Here is a 21,724-nt window from a genome sequence, read left to right as displayed (position 1 = left end):
AGTTGTCATGTAGACTCTGACTCTCCAAGACTAAGGGGTGTGGGAGGGGACACAAAATGATAGAGGACTGATGTTTTTCTCAGGCTACCAAGGATACTGATGTTGCTTGTCTTTCAGCCATTCTTGGAGGAGTGATGGGTGTGACTTTGCTTGCTATGGGAATCACTGGGGGATGCTAAGAAACAAAACAAACTCCCCATGTCTGTATCTGATCCCACCCTGGGGTTCAGACTTAACTGATGCAAAGTACAGCATGGGTGTGTTAGCCAGTTTGCAGTGCAGAAACAAATTGCCCAAGACAAATCCATTTTTTTTTTTTAAAAAAAAGGTTTATTATTGACTTATGGTTTGAGTTTTAGCCTGTGGTCACTTGGACCATTGCCTTCGGGCTGTGGTGAGGCAGAACACAGAGGCAAAAGTGTGTGATGAAGAACCTGTCCACAGCGGCCAGAAAATGAAAGAGAGAAAAGGACCAGGGTTCAAAACCCCATTCAAATGCACTCTCAGTGACCTCACTTCCTTCCTCAAGCCCCTGATGTATAAACACTCCACCATCTCCTGATATTGTCACAGGCCACAGGCTAAGCTGGTAATGCAAGGGTCTTTGGGGCACACCTAAAATCCAAGTCCTAACATCAAATAAGGAACTATCTATCTATCTATTTATTTATATTTTGAGAATTTCATTGGTAAATCTCTCCAGGTGACTGTAATGTTCGGCCAGAGCTGAGCATTACTACACAAGACAGAGACTTTTTTAGTGGACCAGAGAATAAAGAGGACATAACTTTAAGGACTAATAGATAGACTGAAGATGAGCAGAAAGACACAATAGACCTTACCCTCAATCCGAGACAGGATTGACCCTGTTTGAGTTAATGCAAATTTACCTGAGTATTGTCTACACCAGAATGATCCTGCCACTGTGGAAGATGCTTTTCTAAGCCTGGGAATATATACCAGACAGATGCCTAAGTAGGTGGCATCAAGGCCTTCTTGAGATTAGAGGCACTAGAAAGGCCTTGCAATGGTTGAAGCTAATCGAACAGGCTTGTTGGGCTCACACACCTACCTATGCGTCCACAAGGACTTTTCATTAAGAGATAACTGACAGCCTGCCTCCTCCTTCAAACCAGTGGACCACAGTGAGGGCTAGCAAATGACGCACCCTCCCACATGGCCCAGATTTATTTCAGACATCCCTTTCAGTTGAGCGACTTTTCACTTCCGCAGGTTGGAAATTTGCCTGAGCACCACCACGGAATCTGATTGTGAGTCCACGGAGCACCCGTATCATAGAATGTTTAATGAGACATGTCAGTTTAATTGTGCTTCAAAGCATCCAGAGCCGGAGTTTGTCAGCATTTTGCTGACAAATGTCCATTACAGACTTGATCTTTTGGTTTTGAATTATGTTCTCTGTGGCTAAAATATTGGGGGAATGAGCTATGCTTTGAAACAGAATACTTATCTTTTTCTCTAGGTTAGATGACTCTCAACTACAATGCTGCAAACTTACAGGGTTTTGGAAAAAGGTAGTTGTTAAAAGTCACTGTGTTTCCCATCCTGATGCAGAAGGGCGGCTGTGTATCTGGATGATGAAAGAAAAAGAAGAGTCGTCCTAAATGACATCGAATTGATATTTTATGGGGACCAATGACATCAAGGCAAGCTGGAGCTATGGCCAGGTGAGCCATTTAAAATTCGTCACCGTCAAGGACATTTTTCCTTAATATTTTTTGTCATTTATTACTGCAGGTGGGTGCCGATATTAGGCATAATTTCCTGCTGGGATCTGAGACTCAAGACAGAGTGCAGGTAGTGGAACTTAGAGACAACTGCATAATTTATCGGCTGGAACCACCAATCTTCTCTTATTACAAATGTTGAGATCCGGAGACTCGGCTAACACAGCAGTCACGAGCTACACCCTGGCATCTTAGAAACCATGAAGTCCCATTACTCAACCTGAAATGAGCTGAAAGTTGTTTTTTTTCTTTTTGCTTATGGAGATATTTTTAATGAAAAGAATATAGCAAAGGGTGTGCCAAATTTAAAGGAATACTTTCAAAAACAGTATCAGGGGCCAGTGATATGGCTCAGTGAGTAAAGATACTCACCACAAAACAGTCTGAGTTTGGTACAGGACCCAAGGTAAAATGAAAAAACTGACACCCCCCAAATTTCCCTAAACCTACATGGGCACTCCCTACCCCTGCTCTCTCTGACATACATGCATGCGCGCGCGCGCGCGCACACACACACACACACACACACACACACACACACACACACACACACACACATACACACCACTACATAAGCAAAAATGTAATGAAAGAAATTTTAAAAAGAGAAAAGCCATGTATATATTTTAAAGTATGAGTGAGTCTATTAACAACAATTGCTAAGGAAAGAATATTCCAAAGATGTCTCACCTATATTTCTTCAGAAAATAACCAGAGGTGGTCCCATCAGTTGCAATCTCAAATTACTATTTAGGGGCAAAAGTAGATAACAGTAATTCCTTAAGATATTATAATTTGAACTATTTCTTTTTTTTTCTTTTTTTCGGAGCTGGGGACCGAACCCAGGGCCTTGCACTTGCTAGTCAAGCGCTCTACCACTGAGCTAAATCCCCAACCCAATTCGAACTATTTCAATTTAGTATTTTTGACACTGGTTTAAGTGAAGTTTTGCCCTGTTTGTACAAATACATACATGTCCCATGATCTAGACACAGTAATTGGTTACCAACAGGAAAGGAATGAGTGTTTTATCCCTCAGAGGAGTCTGCTAGAAATGCCTAGAACTAAGCATTGTTGCTCTGAGTGTCAGGGGAGAGATTTCTTTGTATCTGACTACAGCAGGTCCCATGATATTGTTGTGGCTCCTGATGTCCATATGGAATCTCCTTGTGTCTCTCACATAGTCTAACTGTCAGTCCCATCAGGAACTTTTATTGCCATCCACAGTTTAGTGACTAGCTTCTCTCAGACCTCTAAGTATTACATTGTGTATCCAGGCTTACCTATCTGCATCTCTGATGTCCTGTCAAAATTATAGTCTGTGTTAGTTGATTTGTTTTTTAATTCATGTCTGGCCCTCTAATCACCATCCTACCTCTTCTAAGTGACAAGCAACCTTTAATATTGATTGTCTGTTACCCTTGCCACCAGTCCCCATGACCTAGTCTTTAGGTGCTGCCTTTGTTTTCTGTTGCTATAAAAGAAAAACTGAGGTTGGATTCTTGATAAAGGAAAGGAGTTTATTTATCTCATTGATTTGGAAGCTGAAAGTCTCAGATTGGGCAGTTCCATATGGTCAACCTCTGCAAAGATCCCCTTCATGTCAGTACAACTTCATGGAGAAAGAAAGGGGAAACTAAGAATGCATATAACAGGCTAGACCTATAGGCTAGCATTGTTGTGTAACAACAGCTCTAGAGAGAAGCAGTTCACTCCTGGAGATTGCATCCATCCCTTCCCAAGGCAGTCAGTGCTCCTGTGACTTCAGTACCTAGCATCAACCACTCCTAAGGGGTCTATCAACTCACTGGTTCTCTCCTGAAGACCTAAAACATTTCCAAACTACACCAGGTGTGAGGCCATTGATGATCGTAATGTGATGCTGTATAGATAGCTAGTAAAGGGGGAAAGTCATCAAAAAGGAATCAAGAAGAATTAGGTTGGCATCCCAGCACAGTCAGGTTATACTTGGCAAGCGCGACTTTGAGTAAGAAGGGCTCAGCATCGTTACTCAGCAAGGCCATCTACTTAGATCATTCTGACAAAATAACAGAACAAATTCACTGTTTGCAGAGATGCAGGGAAACGAACTTCTCTGATGGTGCTATTAATGCTATGGTTACTGGCTAACACAACTGAAATAAGCTGTTTGGTAAGACCCAAAATAATGGGAGATATATATATATATACATATATATATGTATATATATATGTAATTATTTGTATGCCTAAATCACATTGTTTTGTATGTACCAGCTCTCTAGGATACACCACATTCAGCTCTCTAGCTAGATTTGATAAGCAATTACATAGTAATTAGCCATTAAGATTGTAGTTTGTGTCCTAATAATTGGATGAATAATATCCAATGTTTCTATATTGAGAGGAATCTTCTACTATATTTATAGTACAATGGATCTAAAATGTCCTCATGCAGTCATTTTAATTCTTTTAAAATTTGACCTTTATTCTGTTTTAAGAAAATTCTAGAAGTACTTGTGAGGAGTGTTTCTTTCCAAGAAAATTGAACTAGCTCCTAGCCCCACCCTTACCCCCACCATGTATTAAAATACTGCTCTAAAATGCTTGCCCTTCCAGGCTCTAGAAATCACCTTCTCTTAAAGCAGGGTATCAAAGACTTCCACTGCATGAGGTCTCCTCCTGCTTTACATGCAAGAAAAGCAGCTGGTGCGCCTTCCTGTGACACACCTGACAGTCATTTACAGTCTTTTATTTTTTTAAATTGAGAATAGATTTTTTTCATGTGATATATTCTGGTTGTGGTTTCCTCTCTCCCAACTCTTCCCAGATCCTCCCCTCCTCCTCACCCACCCAAATCCATGTCCTTTCTTACAGTCTCTCATTAGGAAACAGACAGCCATCTTAAAAAAAAAATAATAATAATAATAAAACAGAAAATAGAAACTAGTTGCTTTTGAGGTTCTAAGACTTCCAAGTGACTTTGAGAAATCACTGTGCCCTGGGACATCTATCTGTCGGAAGGATCTTAATGAACTTCTATAGTGTCCTAAAACCTCTTGAGTCAGTATGTGGTTCTTGATTACATTGGCTCTCTATTGGTTCTGTTCAGATTTCCGGCTCCCTTTATGGTTCTTCTTTGCTGAAAGGTTAAAAAGAAGAAGAAGGATGTATTCTTTCCTTCTCTTCAGTAGTTCATGCTAAAGGTTACAGGCGGTCCCTCCGCATTTGTAAGCAGTAGGCTGTGGCCGCATCTTATTTTTGCACGCTGCTCATCTTGTCTAGTTGAGTGGAGATTCAATCGTCTCATCGTTATCGCCCAAACAGTTTGAAGACGGCATCCTGGACGCTTGCTTGTATGTGATGGACAAAGCTGAGATGGACCTTTCTGGCAGAGGGAACCCCATCAAAGTCAGCCGAGTTGGGTCAGCAATGGTAAGTGGCAGTGCCCATGACTAAATCTCGTGTGGGGGCCATTGGAGTCAGGATAGAAGTTAGTTCATAGAACGATGTTGGAATAAACGGTGACTTAACGTTCATGTAGGTTTGAGTTCAGGGTGCCTGGTGGTTCTTGAATTCTCTTTCTTTTCCATATGCTACAAAATGAAAGTTTTCACTCAAAGCTGCTTCACATGAGATAATAGATATCATTAAACAACTAAATGCTTATCTTTTTATCATATTTTATATATTTATTTTATGTGTATGTGTATATGTGTAGGTTCGTGCATGTGTATGGATTTGTGGGGGTCAGTCCTTCTCTTCCATACTATGTGTCCACGGGATTGAACTCAAGTTGTCAGGCTTGGTGCCAGGTGCCTTTACCCACTGAGCCATCTTGCCAGTCCCTGAGCAGCTAAGAATCTCTTGTCTGGGGATTAAGAAATGACCATGACAAAAAATGCTAATGACTGTAATCAAGTGATCAGTCAGTCAAACAGAAGAATACAGACCGATAGCTAAGACATGACTTTTCTCCATGTTTACACTTGTGGAAACAATAAGGATAATAAATGGCTAGGGCTGGAGAGATGACTCAGTATAGAGTATGTACAGAGGAACGGAGTTCAATTTCCAGCACTCACATCAGGGAGCCTACAAGTGGCTGTAACTTGAGCTCTAGGGAATCTGATGCCCTCTCCCAGCCCCCAAGGGCACCTACTCAGGTGTACAGCACCCCTAACACACATAGACAAATAATAAAAATGGATCTTTTATAAAGAAATAAATACTCAGTGAAATCCTAGTTTCTTTGCAATGGGACCACACTGCTGCGCTTGACCTCTTATGAAGTGGGTGCTGGTTCACCCCAGAAATATTCTAAAATAAGTGAATGGCTGTTTTCACAGGCAAGAAAACAAGATGGTGGATGCTTGTTGGTGATAAAGCTTTTGCCAGAACCTAGGTCCACCAACCCCATGTGTGAATGCATTCTCCCTTTCACACGATTCACTGTAGGAGATCCCAAAACATCGACAAGAATGCAGCAATCCCCTGACAGAACAGTGAAAGCGGAGTTAGAAGCCCATGGCTAAGAAGGGTAGGACCAGGATAGGAAATTAACTAAAGGACTACCTGGTCCTAAGCTGTTCTGTATCCCTAGCACTCAGACAATCACTGGTGCATAAATGAGTGTCCCATCTGGTCCAGTTGCAGCAGGTCACATTTATTTCATAGGAAGATTGAATGTAGAACATGGTTATACTGCCAATGCCCTTACATCTTAAAAACAAATCCTCCCTGGAGGAATTTTATCTTCTTCTTTTTTTGTGTGCATCTTTTGAGCCAAATAAAATCAGTTTTGTTGACACATAATTACAAGGCCAGGGAAGATATAACGTGTATATTCTGACTAGGTGCTAAAAATAGTGATTCTGATTTTATTAAGAACTAAATTACAGGGGTTGGGGATTTAGCTCGGTGGTAGGCGCTTGCCTGGAAGCGCAAGGCCCTGAGTTGGTCCCCAGCTCTGAAAAAAGAACCAAAAAAAAAAAAAAAAAAAAAAAAAAAAGAACTAAATTACATGGAAATTTAAGATGTGCCGGATCTTACAAAATGAAAACAAAACCCTAACATCTGAAGATGGCTTGGGGCTGGAGGCACAGCTCTGTGGTACAAGCTTAGAGGGGCTCCTAAAAGTGTGTGAAGCCTGGGGGAGGGGTGCTCAAGCACTAACCCCAAAATAATAAACATGTCTATTTAAATACATGAAATAAATAAGCAGTTTTGCTATCTGCTGTTGTTTGCATGGCATGATGAAAAGAGGATTGGTCCTAAAGCCTTTGGGAATCTCCGTAGAGCATCCTTGTACAACACATACTGGACCCGCATCTGTTCATTATGTTTTCTAGATGGAAAAGAAGTCACCCTTCTTCTTTGTTCCCTTAGTCTCTAATTCTTTTTAGTTCCCCTTAGAAGCAACCATGATGTGTTGCGGGGAAGAGAGAAGCAATATGGAGGAGTGATGAGATGTGAACTGTCTCCCTCTTAAGCATTCTAAAATGACACAGTCGTCAACCTGACCTCACGCACTCTTTGTGTGTACTTCCACCAAAGGTGGAACTCGCAGGCCAAACCAAAGCAGCCTAGAGGGAAAGCAAACGGAGACAATCTAACCCACGCTGTCTGTGGCTGACTCTGACCAGGCATAACACCAATTTAAATTGCCTCAAAATGTCATTCGCTCTAGAGAGCCTCTATCTAAAGTTCGAATTTGGAAAATGATCATCACGGTTATACAGCCTGGAACAGGAGAGATAGAATCTGCATAGAGAATAGTGTGGTTGGGGTTTGGTTTGATTTCTGGAAGGGATGACCTTAAGTGTTAAAGGACAGAGGTACTGCTCTGAGCAATTTGGAGTGATATCTCCACTTCCCCTTAGTTCCCCATGCCACTGTTCATAGTACAGAAAGCTCGATAGTTGGAAAAACCTCTTCACCTCTGTTATCCCCTTTAATCCTCAGAATAGCTTTTGTGAGTCTTTCCAAAATCCGTTCAGCTGCAGTGATTTTTTCTAAAGCTAAAACACTGCACCTCCAAAACTGTCTGAGATGGTGATACATAGAAAAAAAAAACTATTTTCTGATCACATGGACAGACCCTACATGATCACTGGAAACACACAGTGGAATTTCAGCATAAAGTAAAGAACAAAGGTGTGTGTGAAGGGGGCAGACCTTCTAATTTCCCTGTTAAAGATTTACCCTAAAAAAATGTGAAAAGATTCATTTGGAAACTACGGCAAGAACAGATTTGAAGCTGGATGAATCTGGTCAAAATCAGACTTCACAGTTAGATGGCCATGTTGTTCTTCTGAGCTGGCCTCATGCCCCGGGTAGTTTCTATGTCTATTTCAAATACATCTCATCCCTGCCGCTAAACAGGTGTGCTAGAACGGAGGTGCACGAGACCTGTAAACTTTTCTGGAGGACCACACAGACCATGCATGGATTCTAAGAGGTGCATGTGACTTGCAACCCCTTCCAGAGAGCTGTAGAGTCCAGGCATGGATTCTAGGAGATGCATATGGTCTACAGACCCTTCCAGAGGACCAGAGTCCACACATAGATTCCAGTAGATGCATGCGGCCTATAAACCCTTCCAGAGGACCACACAGACTATGCATAAAAATTCCAGTTTATACACAATGGAGTCGTTGCAGGCAGAACCTTCCTGATGCAGCTGTTCCCAGAGGCCATGGGGGAGGAGCAGCCCAGCTCTGTCTGGGCATCTGAAGAAAGTACAGTAAGCATAAATATAGCATAGGAGTAATGACTGGAGCCCCAAAGACGAACTGGCTTCCTGTGGTCATGGCAGATAGGTTGGCAAGGAGATTGCAGGAAACTGGCTATGTGTGAGGCTAAAGGAACACAGATGATAACAAGTTTTCAAATGACAAATAATACGAGTTTGACTCTCAAGTGTACAACTTTCAGATAAAAACAATCTTTGTAGTACAGTATATCTATCCTCGGAGGGCTGCTGTACTGATGGTGTTTGTAGTAAGTTGTTCAACAGCATCCCTGAGCCTCTACTCAAAAATTTCATGAACAGGCCATAACATGCCAGCTGAAACATTGAAGAATATCTCCAGATATGGCCAAACGTTCCTTGGTGTATAAATCCCCCTAACTAAGATGGACTTTGTGCTCGGTTTCCCTACCTATAGAATGGAGGTAACACCTTCTTCATGCCTGCCTAGTAGGCTTCATTCAATTCTGTTTTTCCTGCTTTGCTGAAGAGACCAGGGAGGTTGTTTTGTACAAAAGGGCCTGTAGTTGTGTCAGGAGATGGAGCCTTGGCTCTGCTTCTGCTGTTAGCCATGTGAATCAGGGAAGAGCACTTAATTCCAGGACATGCTTCTTCCTTTTTTGGAATGAAGCTTTTTCTCTTTAGCCAAACACCTGAAATTCCCATTTGTCTTAGTAAGGGTTGCTGTGAAGAGGTACCATGACCGTGGCAACTCTTATAAAGGAAAAGATTTAATTAAAGCTGGCTTACAGTTTCAGAGGTTCAGTCCATTATCGTCATAGCAGGGAACATGGCAGCATCTAGACAGACATTGTGCTGGAGGAGCTGAGAGTTTTACATTCTGATATGAAAGCAGCCAGGAGAAAACTATCTTCTACCCTGGGTGGAGCTAAGCATAAGACCTCAAAGCCTATTCCTACAGTGACTCACTTTCTCCAACAAGGCCACCTCTACTTCAACAACGCTACATCTCCCAATAGTGTAATTCCCGTGGGCTAAGCATATTCAAACAACCAAACACTGTTAGCAAGATCTGTTTTGTTCTTCAAATGAACATTTTCTTCTTCATTCTTTTATATATTCAGTATCTGCTCCTGTTATTTTTGTTTGCTATTGTTTCCCTTTGATAAGAACATGGGGAGAATTGATAAGCATCTGGAAGTCAGGAGACATTGACCTTTCTCAAGGGAAAGAACAACCTAAACTCCTATAATCTTGCTGTCTGGGGACTAGGCTTGAAATGTTATGGGCTCACACGGATGAAGTTTTATTTAGAATCACCTAAATATTGAATGCTACATTTTACTAATGTTATATTATAGATTCATTTAAGAGAGAAAAGGGGGAAAACAGGAAATTAGACAAAGAAATTTGTTCCAAGTTATAGTTCCTCCCTTTCAAAAGCCATTGTGCACCTTGTTTCTGGTGTGACAGTACCCTCCAAGAGACTTGATAGGAAAAGTTAAGGATGTGCTGTGCCATATGAAAACGTATTATAATGAAGCATCTGGATACGAGATCTGAGACTCCAAGGGACATAAGCTCTGAGACCCCAGAGGGCATGGATTCTACAACTCCAGAGGTCTCTGAGACCTCAGAGGACATGGTTTCTGAGACCTAACAATAAAACCATCTGTGCTATGATGGGTTGTAAAAAGAACAGAGCAGTCCTGGAATGAGGGGACCACTGTGACAATAACTTGTCCTTACTGCTGGTGTTTGCCTGTCAAGCCTGCTTCTAATCCATGACTGATTGGGCTCTGGCACCTTCCCCAGAGGATGCAGCTACTGCTGCTGCAGTGGCTTCTCTTACTGCAGATACCTGCCTGCTTAGTCACTATTCAAGCCCTAAATGTCCTGCCCACACGCATATTGCCTTTGTCTATAGAAGATCTACATCAAAATCAGCTCACAGGGCCTTGAAGACTCGGTAGAGTCTTTGAGATAAGAAAACAGAAGCCTTTGGAAGTGATGTCATTCATTCAAGGTCATATGGGAAATAAGTGGCTGAACTGGAACCAGGCACTGTCCTTTCTCCTCAAACCATATTGCTTCAGAGCATCTCTGCCAACGTATTATTGCCAATAGCACAATTACTGTATCGAGTTATGTGGCTGTCACCTAGAAAAGAATAGGTCCCTAAGAATAGGTGGATTTCAAAAGGAGGGATAAGTGAAGAAAGTCATGAGTCAGAAGATCTGAGTCTCAGAGTCAATGGGAAAGAGCTCTACAAGAGGATTAGATGCCAAATGTGCTATGGTACTAGGACCATGATAATGATGATGACAACAATGGTGTTGGCACTATAGTGGCAATGATAGCGAGTATGAGCTTAGTGTAACAGTAGTGGTAACCATGGTGGTGGTGCTGATGATAATTACAGTGATATCATAGTGATAGTGCTTACGGTAATAGCAACAATGATGTTGAGGATGGGAATGGTAGTGATGGTGGTGCTGGTGGAGGTGATGATGATGTAATGGTGGGGAGTGGTAGTGCTCATGGTAATGATGATGATAGGTAAGGGTATGAAAGGAGAATTACGTGAGGATGAGGGTTGTGGTGGTGTGGATGTGCTGATGGTAGTGATTGTGGCAATAGTGACGGTAGTAATGAGTGTCATTGTGGTGAGAGTAGGAACAGTGGTGGGAATGGTGGTGATGTTACTGACACTGGTAAAACCTCAATCTCTACTCATTCATTCAACAAGTATCTGGGCATTGGGGAACGGTGGTAGACCAAACAGAGATTTTCCCTCAGAGTGCTTATAATGTCATGGAAAAGACAAAGAAATGGAAAGTCCAATGCAACACAGAGGATTTTCTGATGGAAATAAGCATAGGATCATATGGGAGCAACAACAACAACAACAAAACTTCTTCAGTTTAACTGCACACTTGTCTGGGTTTATATGGAGTATGGAGCTGTTGGATCAAAGGGTAGTGGGAGAGCTGGACAAGTAGCCCTGCTGTCATTCACACAAAGCCTTTATCCACAGTGAGTCTTGTATGCAGATAACTGATTACCAAGTAAACTGGAGGGAAATGTAGTGGAAGAGGGGCACTGAAATACACACCTCCGGGACTGCTTACGTTGCTAGTCAGACAACATTAGGTTGCCCAACTAACAGTTGTCCCATGGTGTCTCAACATTTATAGTCCTTTGATCTGGGTCCCTATATTTTGATTCGATTATGTTTATTTTTTAAGGCTAAATTGATGGGAAATTTGGGACGATGAAAAAGAAGAAACAAACATCAATAAAGTTACATAGTTTGAATTCCAGTGCTTCACACCTCTGTCGGTCCAGACTGCCCAGCCTCCCTTGAGGTGTGCACATTTATTTTTAACTGCAGTCTTTTGCTAATATCGAGCTACGATGCCATCATTAATCCCCATTAATGCCTTGCTCTGACTATGCCTTTAGGGAATTAGCTGAAGATTGAACTTTTTCTACCAATCGATGGTCTGGGTAGTCTTTAGTGCTATTTTAAAAAAAAGTTGGAACTACAGCTAGTAAATCAAACTGACCATGCTGCAGGGAGATCTCAGGTTCCTCAGACCTTTGAGAAAACAGCATTGCGGCTTCTGATCCTCAAGCCCAGAGCCACTGTCAAGATCAACTGAAAATAAAACTCTTCTCACCTGGTCCATCTTTCTCTCCCTTTACTTTTCAATTGTTAGAATATTTTTCTATCTTCGGTAAAGACACAATTATATCATCACTACTTTGCTATGTTGCCAAGCAACTCCACAGGGGATAGTGTTTTGTTTTGTGTTTGTCTTTCTTCCTTTCTTTCGGTTGGTCCATCTTGAGTTTGTATGTTGAACAAACATTTTATATTTTCATGCAATAAGCCTCAATTAAAAATATTCAGATTACATTTTAAGATCTGCTCAAAGTAAGGATTTCATACCTGCCCATTCCAAATAAACTCTAAAGTAAGAAACTGATGTACAAAATCCATTCTCTGGTTATACAACCAGCCATGGTATAGCCTCTAACATTTGGAGATTTGAAGTTTGAATTTTTAGGTTTGAAATTTTAGTTTTGTACAAGGAAAGACCCAAATTTCTCTTTGGTCTGTAAAGCATACAAAAACCCCTTTCTTAGACTATGGAGAAAGACCGTGTTCATTGTCTTCCACCTTCCACCATGAAAGAGCTTTTTCACATCTCCTCGTGTATTCCTTATTTCTTAAACATGCATTTACCAAAATGCATGATTAAGTAAAAATGACTATTTTCTTCATTCCTGTGCCTTATTTATATAATTGCTGGTCAGTATTCCCAATGGTAGTGGAGGAAATTACTAGTAGATTATCTGTGCATACACAGGGATGTGAGTCCTTGCCACCTGTGAGAAGGGGGAGATAAAGCTTCCATTGGTATGTTGTAAGAATCATGTCTCCATCATTTGCAAAGGCCCAGTCTCTTGGCCATTGCTAGATAAAGGTTCCTAGAAGATAAGACCCTGTCCAAAGTTCTCTGCCTTCAACTGTCAGCTTTTATTGCCATTGCTAGAATCTACTTCCAAGGTTCATGCACATGCATATCAGAAAAGGCATTCCTCATTTGGAAATGCTTAGAAATTGCAGGCTCACTGATAGTTTCTGAATCCCCACAGTGAGGGCACAACCAATTCAGTAGGCATACCCATGAGACACATTTTAGAGAACCTACTAATTGACATTAATGAAGAACTGTATAGCAATCCAACATGGTGAGATTCTAAATTAGAATGAAAGCTGAAGTCAATGCTTTCCTAAAGGTAAAAGGCACCAGTGGATCCAGAATGACAAGGGAAATTTGGGTGATCCAGTGACATCAGGACAAATCCATTCCCAACAAAACACCATGGGTGTCTCATCGCCAGAGATTTCCAATTCTATCAGAAAGCAGTAGAAAAAGTGGAATTTTATCTAGAAGTTATTTACATAACCAACTGTAAGAAAACATGTCTATTCCTTAAATAACCAATGTGCAGATTGAAAGGGGTAGGGGTATCTGGAAGTCAGTTGACCCTAACCAAGGTCACAGCACTGGAGATGGACATCTGGCTGCCTGACCCCACGGATGCAAACAGGATGTTATACCTCCCTAGATGCATCCTCATCCTGTCCTCTGTCTATATAGCATTTGTGATCCTTGGGAGTAAAGATATAATTTCTGTCACCGGCTCCTTCTGAGTCAGTTCAGGTGGGGGCAAGGAGGGACGGTGAACTGTTCAGACTTCATTTTTTTCCCTCGTGGTAAAAGGCAGCAATGTAATGAAGTTTCCATTTGTGGGCAAACAGCTTGGCTTCTCAATTATCAAGGTTACATTTCTTATGCCTGTTTGTCCCATATTTTTGGAGAAAAACAGACATTTATTACAAGCTATCTCTCCAATGTGATAATCATAGTCAATCTAAATGTCTGCTTCCCTTGAATTGCTTCCTGGAATGAGTTTCAACACGGTATCTATTTTGTAATCACACAGGCTATTTCTGAAGCACAGGCGCTTGCTTTTCAGCACTCCCTCCAAGCTGTGCAGATGGGGCGGTTCTCATCTCCTGGGACCAACATCCCCAGGACAGATGGCTACAGTGGAGCATAGCCTAGGGGTCTCTTGGGACCGACACTTTCTGCCTTCTTCATTTTCTTCTCATCCTCTTCCCTTTCTGTCTCCTATCTCCCCTCTTACATCTGCCCCTTTCGTTTGAATACTTTTGACAACTTAGTCTACACCCATGTTCTCAACCTGTGAGTTGCAACCCCTTTGGGAATTGCATACTGGATATTTACATTATGATTCATAGCAGGAGGAAAAACTACACTTATGAAGTAGCAATGAAATAATTTGATGGCTGTGGGCTATCACAACATGAGGAACTGTACTAAAAGGTCGGTATTAGGAAGGTTGAGAAGCACTGCTCTATAACAACCAGCTCCATAGCACATAGTAGGAGTACACTGATGGAAAAGAAGACACTGGGAAGCTAGAACTCAGTTTCCATTTTTATCCTCATTAAGTTATTTCACGCATGATTAGTAACGAACAGTGTGGCCAAACCACAGTCCTCAGTTACTAACACAAGAACTAGTAATTTCCTGTAGTAATATAATGATTACTATGAAGAGTAAATCTAAGTACTTACCCTTGTCAGAGTGTACACACAAATCACACACACACACACACACACACACACACAAAATCACACACACAAACACACACAGACACACACACACATACTAGCAGTTATGTCAGTTAAGTCTTTCATTATAGAGTTGTATAAGTTAGGGTTAGTTATAAGATATTTTTAGATTAAATAATTATATATGGTATAAAGCTTAGCTATCAAATGTATAATTTAAGTGGATTTTGATGGGAATGACACTCAGTTCTAACAAAATGTAGATGTTTCCAGGAATTCCCTTGTGTTTTCCCCTGATTAGCCTGCATCCCGAGACCTGCTGCTGTGTGTTCTTGCAGTGGATTAGACATGCCCTAGAATCTCACGTGAATAGGTTCACCAAGACTGAGTGAGACTGGCTTCATCCACTTCACGAATTGCCATGCAAGTCTTTATGTTTAGGAACAGAATGTTGTTTCATGTATTGCAGCTCATCTATCCATTCACCTGTTGATGGGCCTTCTAGATGATTCCAGTTTGGGACCATTACGCAACGACTATGAGCATTCTGAATAGGTCTTTTCAATGTTTTTTTTTGTGAATATATATTGATTATATGTAATAATGGGTCCTATGTGACATTTTCCCACATGTATATGGTATAGTTTGATCATATTCGTCCACACTATCTTCTCTTATCCTCCCAACTCCCACCAATTCCTTTCCTCTTCCCAAGTAGCTCCCCTTCTAGACTCATGTCTCTGTGCATGTGACCCAGGATGTGTCATCAAGGTTGTTTACAAGAGCGTGGGTGGGAGAATGTGTGTCTTACCAGCAGCGATGTCACAGGAGAAACAAAGTCTCTCTCCTCAACCACCATCTGTGTGGAAATCCTCAGGGAGAGGTGGGCTCCCATAAGGCCCTCCCGATTCATGACAAGATGTTGGCAGGCCCACTGTTATGAAGAGCACGTGCAGGTAATGACAGCAGCTCTGAGTCCAATGGTCCAATGGGCATACTGGGCCTGGAAGTCTGTCCACCCACTGGCTGACCCTACCTTCTTCTGCTCTTACACTTTCCACCCATTCTCTCCTAAGTTTGGCTGAGCCTTGGAAATAATTGAAATGTTTCCTTTAGGGCTGAACATGCAACTTCCATTTATTCTCTGTACTCTGACCAGTTACAATTCCCTGCAGTCATCATTGACCACTGCACAGGGAAGCTTCCCCTACTAAAGCGGACAAAACTATTCTATGGTGTGCACACAGTTATTTGGGTGGCAGTGTGATGGACACACCGTGTACAATCAGCAAAACAGCAGTAGCAGCTTCTCCATTGGGGCCCATGACATTCTCAGCCATGGGCATTCTTTTTAACTGAAAATAGGTTTTGTCTGTCTGTCTGTTTAACCCACTGTTTTTTAAATTACGGTTTACCCTCCCCAGTGTTGCCAAGATCTTTTCCCACTTTCCTATCCATTCAAATTCACATCATTTTTCTCTCTTAGTCATCTAAATAACAATAACCACAACAATAGTAAGATAAAATAAGAATATAAAAAACAAACCAATAAACAAAAAAAGAGCCAAAGGAAAAGCATAAAGCACACATTTAGACACTGACGCACACACAAAAATGCATAAAATGAGACATATAAGTGAAAGATTTGTAAGGTAAAGGGTAAAATGTCTAGACAAAATCTTGTGAGATTAAAAAAAATACCTCCAAGAGTATCACTGATATCATTTTGTGTTGGTCATCAACTATTGCGCGTGGAACCTGTCCTTAAATGTAGTTCGTTGCCCATGAGACTTCATTGGAGAAGAACCAATTTTTTTTCTTTGCCAGCAGTTATCAATTGGAGACGGATTCTGGGTTAGTGATAGGCTTTTGACCAGACTTACAATACCAGTCATGAATTCCCTTCTGTGTAGCAGACCTAAGTCCAATCAGAAAATGATCCATTACTCAGTAATGGGCACATCTTGCCTATCTCATTGGTATCCTTACACACAGGACCCACAGTGAGTGAGATATTACTGACAGTTCTCTCTCAGCAACCTCCACAGGACCTTCCATCTTCTTAGGTGCAAGTTCTCGTGTGTGGTAACCTTCCATTCTGTGCAAATCTCGTGTGTGGAATAAACATTTAAAGCTGGAGTTACAGAATATGAATGTGTTTGATTTTGTGAGATGCCCCTGTTAGTCATTCATAATAGTCACACATTTTACATTCTTCCAGAAACTTATGACACTCTACTTTTCCCATAGGCTTATCTGTTCTTGATGATTCCAACCTTTTACGTTTGCCCAATTTGATGTGTGAACATAGCCGCATCCACTTGCTGTTTTAACTTTATTTTCTCTGATGTACAGCAATGCTGTCCACTTTTCCTTACACTTCTGGCCGTTCAAATACCTCTCTCAGTGCAATGTCTTCCCAAGTTAACAGCTGTTTTCATGATGTGTTATTTGTATTGTATATTTATTACAGAGATGGAGTTGTATATATATTCTGAAACCACTCTTTTCTCAGATACACGTAGAGGTTATTTCCCACCAGACTGTACTTTGCTCTGAGTGTGTGTGTGTGTGTGTGTGTGTGAGAGAGAGAGAGAGAGAGAGAGAGAGAGAGAGAGAGAGAGAGAGAGACAGAGAGACAGAGAGACAGAGAGAGAGAGAGAGAGAGAGAGAGAGAGATGGATGGAAGGCAGGAGGCATGCACTGTGGTCATGTATGGAGTCAGTTCTCAGCTGTTATGTGGGTGTTAGACAGTAAACTCACATCAGTCATAAGAACATTTAAAATGTCATACAGTCCAGTTTTTAACGTATTTATATTTGTTTTTGTGGTACTAGGGATCACATTTAGGATTTAGGAGTGTTAAGTAAGTGCCCTACACTGGGCCACACAACCAGTTTTAAAGAAATAATTCTGTCTACGACACATGATTTTTTCTAAGATATAAATATATTGCCCCATCTTTCTTTTGAAATACAACTTGGGCTTTTTGTATGTTGATCTTTAATCCATCTTGAGGTCTTTCAGTATGGTGTGAGGTAAGATCAAAAATTCTGATTCCCCACAAATTTATCTATTTCCTTCCGAAACCACTACTGGAAATGTTATCCTTTGTTTAAGCTTCTCATTGATGTAGTGGCTTGGTTAGAAATGAAATGACAAGACGAGGCTGGAACAACTGTAGACTCTGTTGTTTGTCTTTCCTTATTCCAGGACAGTGCAGTGTTAGTTACCAAGTTGCTATAGCAAACATCAGATCAAGAACCCCTCGTCTTGCTCTCCATCAGTTTTTTTTTTTTTTTTTTTTTTGGCCACTCTTGATCCTTTGCACTTCCTTTGCACACTGAGAAACTTGTCTACTTTAAAATGTCATTGAGTTTAGTATAGAAAAGAAATGGTAAACTTTTTTTTTAACTTTTCATTTTTACATCCTGCTCACTGCCCCCTCCCAGTCACCCTTCCCAAAATCCTCCCCTTCTCCTCTGAGGAAGTGGGGGTCCTCTGGGTGTTCCCCCACCTTGACACCCTTGGGTATTCCCCGACCCAACTCTTTGAGGATAGGCACTTCCTCTTCAACTAAGATCAAACAAGGCAGCCCAGCTAGTAGAACGTATTCCATGCACGGGCAACAGCTTTTGAGATAGCGCCTGCTACAGTTGTTTGGGACCCACGTGAAGACCAAGCTGCACATCTGCTACATATTTGTGGGGAGGCCTAGGTCCAGCCCATGTGTGTTCTTTGGGTGAGACTCTGAGAGCCCCAAGGGTCCAGGTTAGTCGACTCTGTTGGTCTTCCTGTGGAGTTCCTGTCCCCTTCAGCATCTGCAAGAAAATGTTAAACTCTTGCGAGTAATATGGCATCCATCCACCCAGCAGAACTCCTGGAATGTCACTTGGTGGTAGCCCTGGGAATGCAAAGTCAAGTTGACTTTCCTTCTTGCAAGCCCAGGAAATCTGGTAATGGGAACAAAGATGATCAGACCAATGACAGGACACCTTGTGGTAAACATGAGAGCCGTATAAAGCAAAGGGCACCGTGTGAGCAGAGAAAGACTACCACAGTGACTGGGAAAAGATTCCGCATAAAACCAGCTGGCTTTGACACAAACAATAGGCACGCTTGGTAGTGAAGTGAAGGGGTTTAGTGTGGAAGGGCATTGCAGGAAGGCAGTTCAACATTCCAACCACACCCCCACAGAAAACAGCTAATTAAACCCCTCCCCCATCATCCCATTCTGACTGAAAATCCAAGACGGTGCTTGGATTTCTTTTCCTTCAGATAAAATGTGTCTGTGACATTGATAAGTGCCATGAAAGCCCAAAGAGGACCAAGGTAAAGAAGCCAGGCAAAGGAGAATAGAGTTTCTTCCTTCTTGGGTATATTTGCTGGGTTGCCTGCTCATGGGTAATCTTTTAAGAACTTCAACACATCTCTTCCCACTCTTACCATGTAACTTGAAAAAAAAAAAACAAACAAAAAAAAAAACCTCTACATACCCAGATAAATAGACTTTCAGAATCTATTTTCTACATTTGCTTTTTGGTGATACTAATTGAATCCAAATGTTTACATGAGAAAGAGAACAGCTGTCATTAAGAACATATGATGCTGTGGCCCCCACATCAACACTTGGTCCTCCCTGTTTCACTCTCAATGTAGTCAATACAGTTGCTATTGAGTTTCACTGACAAAGCCCTAGGTATATGAGACATAGGTGATCCCCTATGCTTAAGGCTAGTCACTGCAGGGTTGTAACTGAGGACCTGCGGTTTACAAAGCCTGGAAAGGATTTGTCCTAGGAATAATCTCGTTACTTCCCAAATTTAACTATATACCTCTTAAGAGGATTCGTGTTACCCCAAATTCATATTCACTGGTTTAAGAAATGTTAAAAAGATTACATATAAAACTATTTTCTAAAAGAGTTACAAATTTCTAGCCTTTATGAGACCATAACTTGAAACAACGAAATTTAGCAGAATGAAACAGGTTTATAACAGAGAGAAGTCATTTCATCATAGCCATATAAAATGTGCATACTAGAGAAGAGAAATCCCTTTACATGTGTTAAAAAAGAAACAGAAAGCAAATTGTAACTTTTAAAATGGAAAATCTGGGCTGCAGGGAATAGGACACTTAAAATGTCAAATGTCTTCACTTGTCAGTATTGACGTTAAAATCTGCTCAAATTTCATCTGCTATGGTTCTATCGTTTACGTGGTGCAGAAAGCAAGATTATATGTATATATGTGTATGTATGTGTGTGTGTGTGTATGTGTGTGTGTGTGTATATATATATATATATATATATATATATATATATATGGACATTTAATTGAGGCTGGCTTATAGGTTCAGAGGTTCAGTCCATTATCATCAAGGTGGGAGCAGGGCAGTGTTCAGGCAGCCATGGTGTAGGAGGAACTAAGAGTTTTACATCTTCATCTGAAGGCTGCTAGGAGAATACTTACTTCCAGGCAGCTAGGAGGAGGGTCTTAAAGCCCACGCCCACAGTGACATACCTAATCCAACAAGGCTACACTTCCTAATAGTGTCATTCTCTGGGGCAAGCATATGCAAACCATCACATTCCACTGCCTGACCTCCATAGGCTTGTCAAACACATGAGTCTATGGAGGCCATACCTAGCATAATAAAAAAATACATTTCGTTCAGCTTCCAAAGCCCTCATGGTCTATAGCAGTCTCAACAATGTTAAAAGTCCAAAGTTCAAAGTCTCTTCTGAGATCCATCCAATCATTTAACTGTAATCCCCAAAGCAAGACAGGAAACCAGCTGGGCAAACTCCAAACTCTGCATCTCCATGTCTGATGTCAGTGTGGTCTTCAGATCTCCAACTCCTTTTTCATCTTTGTTGACTGCAACAAACTTCTTTCTCCTGGGCTGGTTCCACTCCCTGTTATCAGCCTTCCTCAGCAGATCACCCATGGCCCTGTTATTTTGAACATCTTAGGGTCTCCAAGGCAACTTCAGTGTTACAGCTTTTATTTTTCAACGTCTGTGATCCACATCTGATCTTCTGGGCTTCTCCAAAGGGCTGGCATCACTTTTCCAGCTCTGCCCTCTGTAGCACTCTAAGCTCAGGTTGATCCGGCCAACTGCTGCTGCTGTGATCCTCCCATGGTACTGGCATCTCTAATACACCGGGGTCTTCCTTTGCAACTAGGCAAGCTTATTCTTACTCTAAAGTGAAGGATTGCCCAGTATGATGCTAAAGAGTAGAACAGCCCACAGTCATCAGCTGTGCTCTCTCAGAACGAAGCACAGCCAGTTAGGGTTCCTCACAGGAGCATGGGTAAATAAAAGCAGCTGTGTCACTGAGAAGCCCACCCCAGCGTGGCTAAGGACTCATAAAACTGCATCCTCAGAGATCCCTGAAGAACTGCACACAGCCCCAACTCTGAGGGAGAGGCCTTAGGAATTAGTAACTTTGAGCTTCTGAGGCTTGCAAGTTCCCTTAGATTTCTGAATCTTAGGGGATGTTCTTCCTCCTTCTAAGGCAGTGGTTCTCAACCTGTGGGTCAGGACTTTTTTTTGCGGTGGGTGGGGAGTCAAACAATACTTTCACAGGGGTTGCCTAAGATCATTGGAAATAACAGACATTTATATTATTATTTAACAGTAGCAAAATTACAGTTATGGAGTAGTAATGAAAATATTTTATGGTTGGGGTCAACACAACTTGAACTGCATCAAACGGTTGCAGCATTAGGAAGGCTTAGGACCATTGCTCTAAAGGAGACTGCTTCAGCTCAGAGAAACTAGCTACAGAAAACCCACATTGCCCAGCCCCTGAGATCTACTTCTAGGATGGCTAAGTCTTCTCCCCTTATAGAGCACTGCTGGCACCCCCTCTGTAGCTGAAAATAAACCTAGTTTCATTATTTCCCTCAGACCTAAGTCATGAATTTAGAGTAATAGCCACATGAGGCACCTTTTGTGACACACAATGGGAGCTTTAATCATCTGCTCCCTTTCAGCATTACTTCAGAAAACATAGCTATAATAATTGAGAAGGAATATGTAACCAAATTTTCATAGTAGAATTGAAAAGATTTGATTGGTACACATTTCTACTTCCAGAGTCTT

The 21,724-nt window shown here is 41.5% G+C and overlaps 1 protein-coding gene across 1 annotated transcript in view; it reads left to right on the top strand.

Moving 5' to 3' along the window:
• F13a1 (coagulation factor XIII A chain) overlaps positions 1-21,724 on the top strand; it is a 209,230-nt gene that overhangs the window by 109,294 nt on the left and 78,212 nt on the right. Inside the window, 3 exon segments of the mRNA XM_032884627.1 lie at positions 1,579-1,653; positions 1,655-1,688; positions 5,055-5,162. Of these exon segments, the coding sequence (XP_032740518.1) occupies positions 1,579-1,653; positions 1,655-1,688; positions 5,055-5,162 (217 nt within the window).

The sequence above is a fragment of the Rattus rattus genome, chromosome 14 (assembly GCF_011064425.1).
Source record: "Rattus rattus isolate New Zealand chromosome 14, Rrattus_CSIRO_v1, whole genome shotgun sequence".
Taxonomy (NCBI): Eukaryota; Metazoa; Chordata; class Mammalia; order Rodentia; family Muridae; genus Rattus; species Rattus rattus.
Note: the sequence above shows the minus strand (reverse complement) of the source record. Positions and strands in the feature narration are given on the sequence as shown.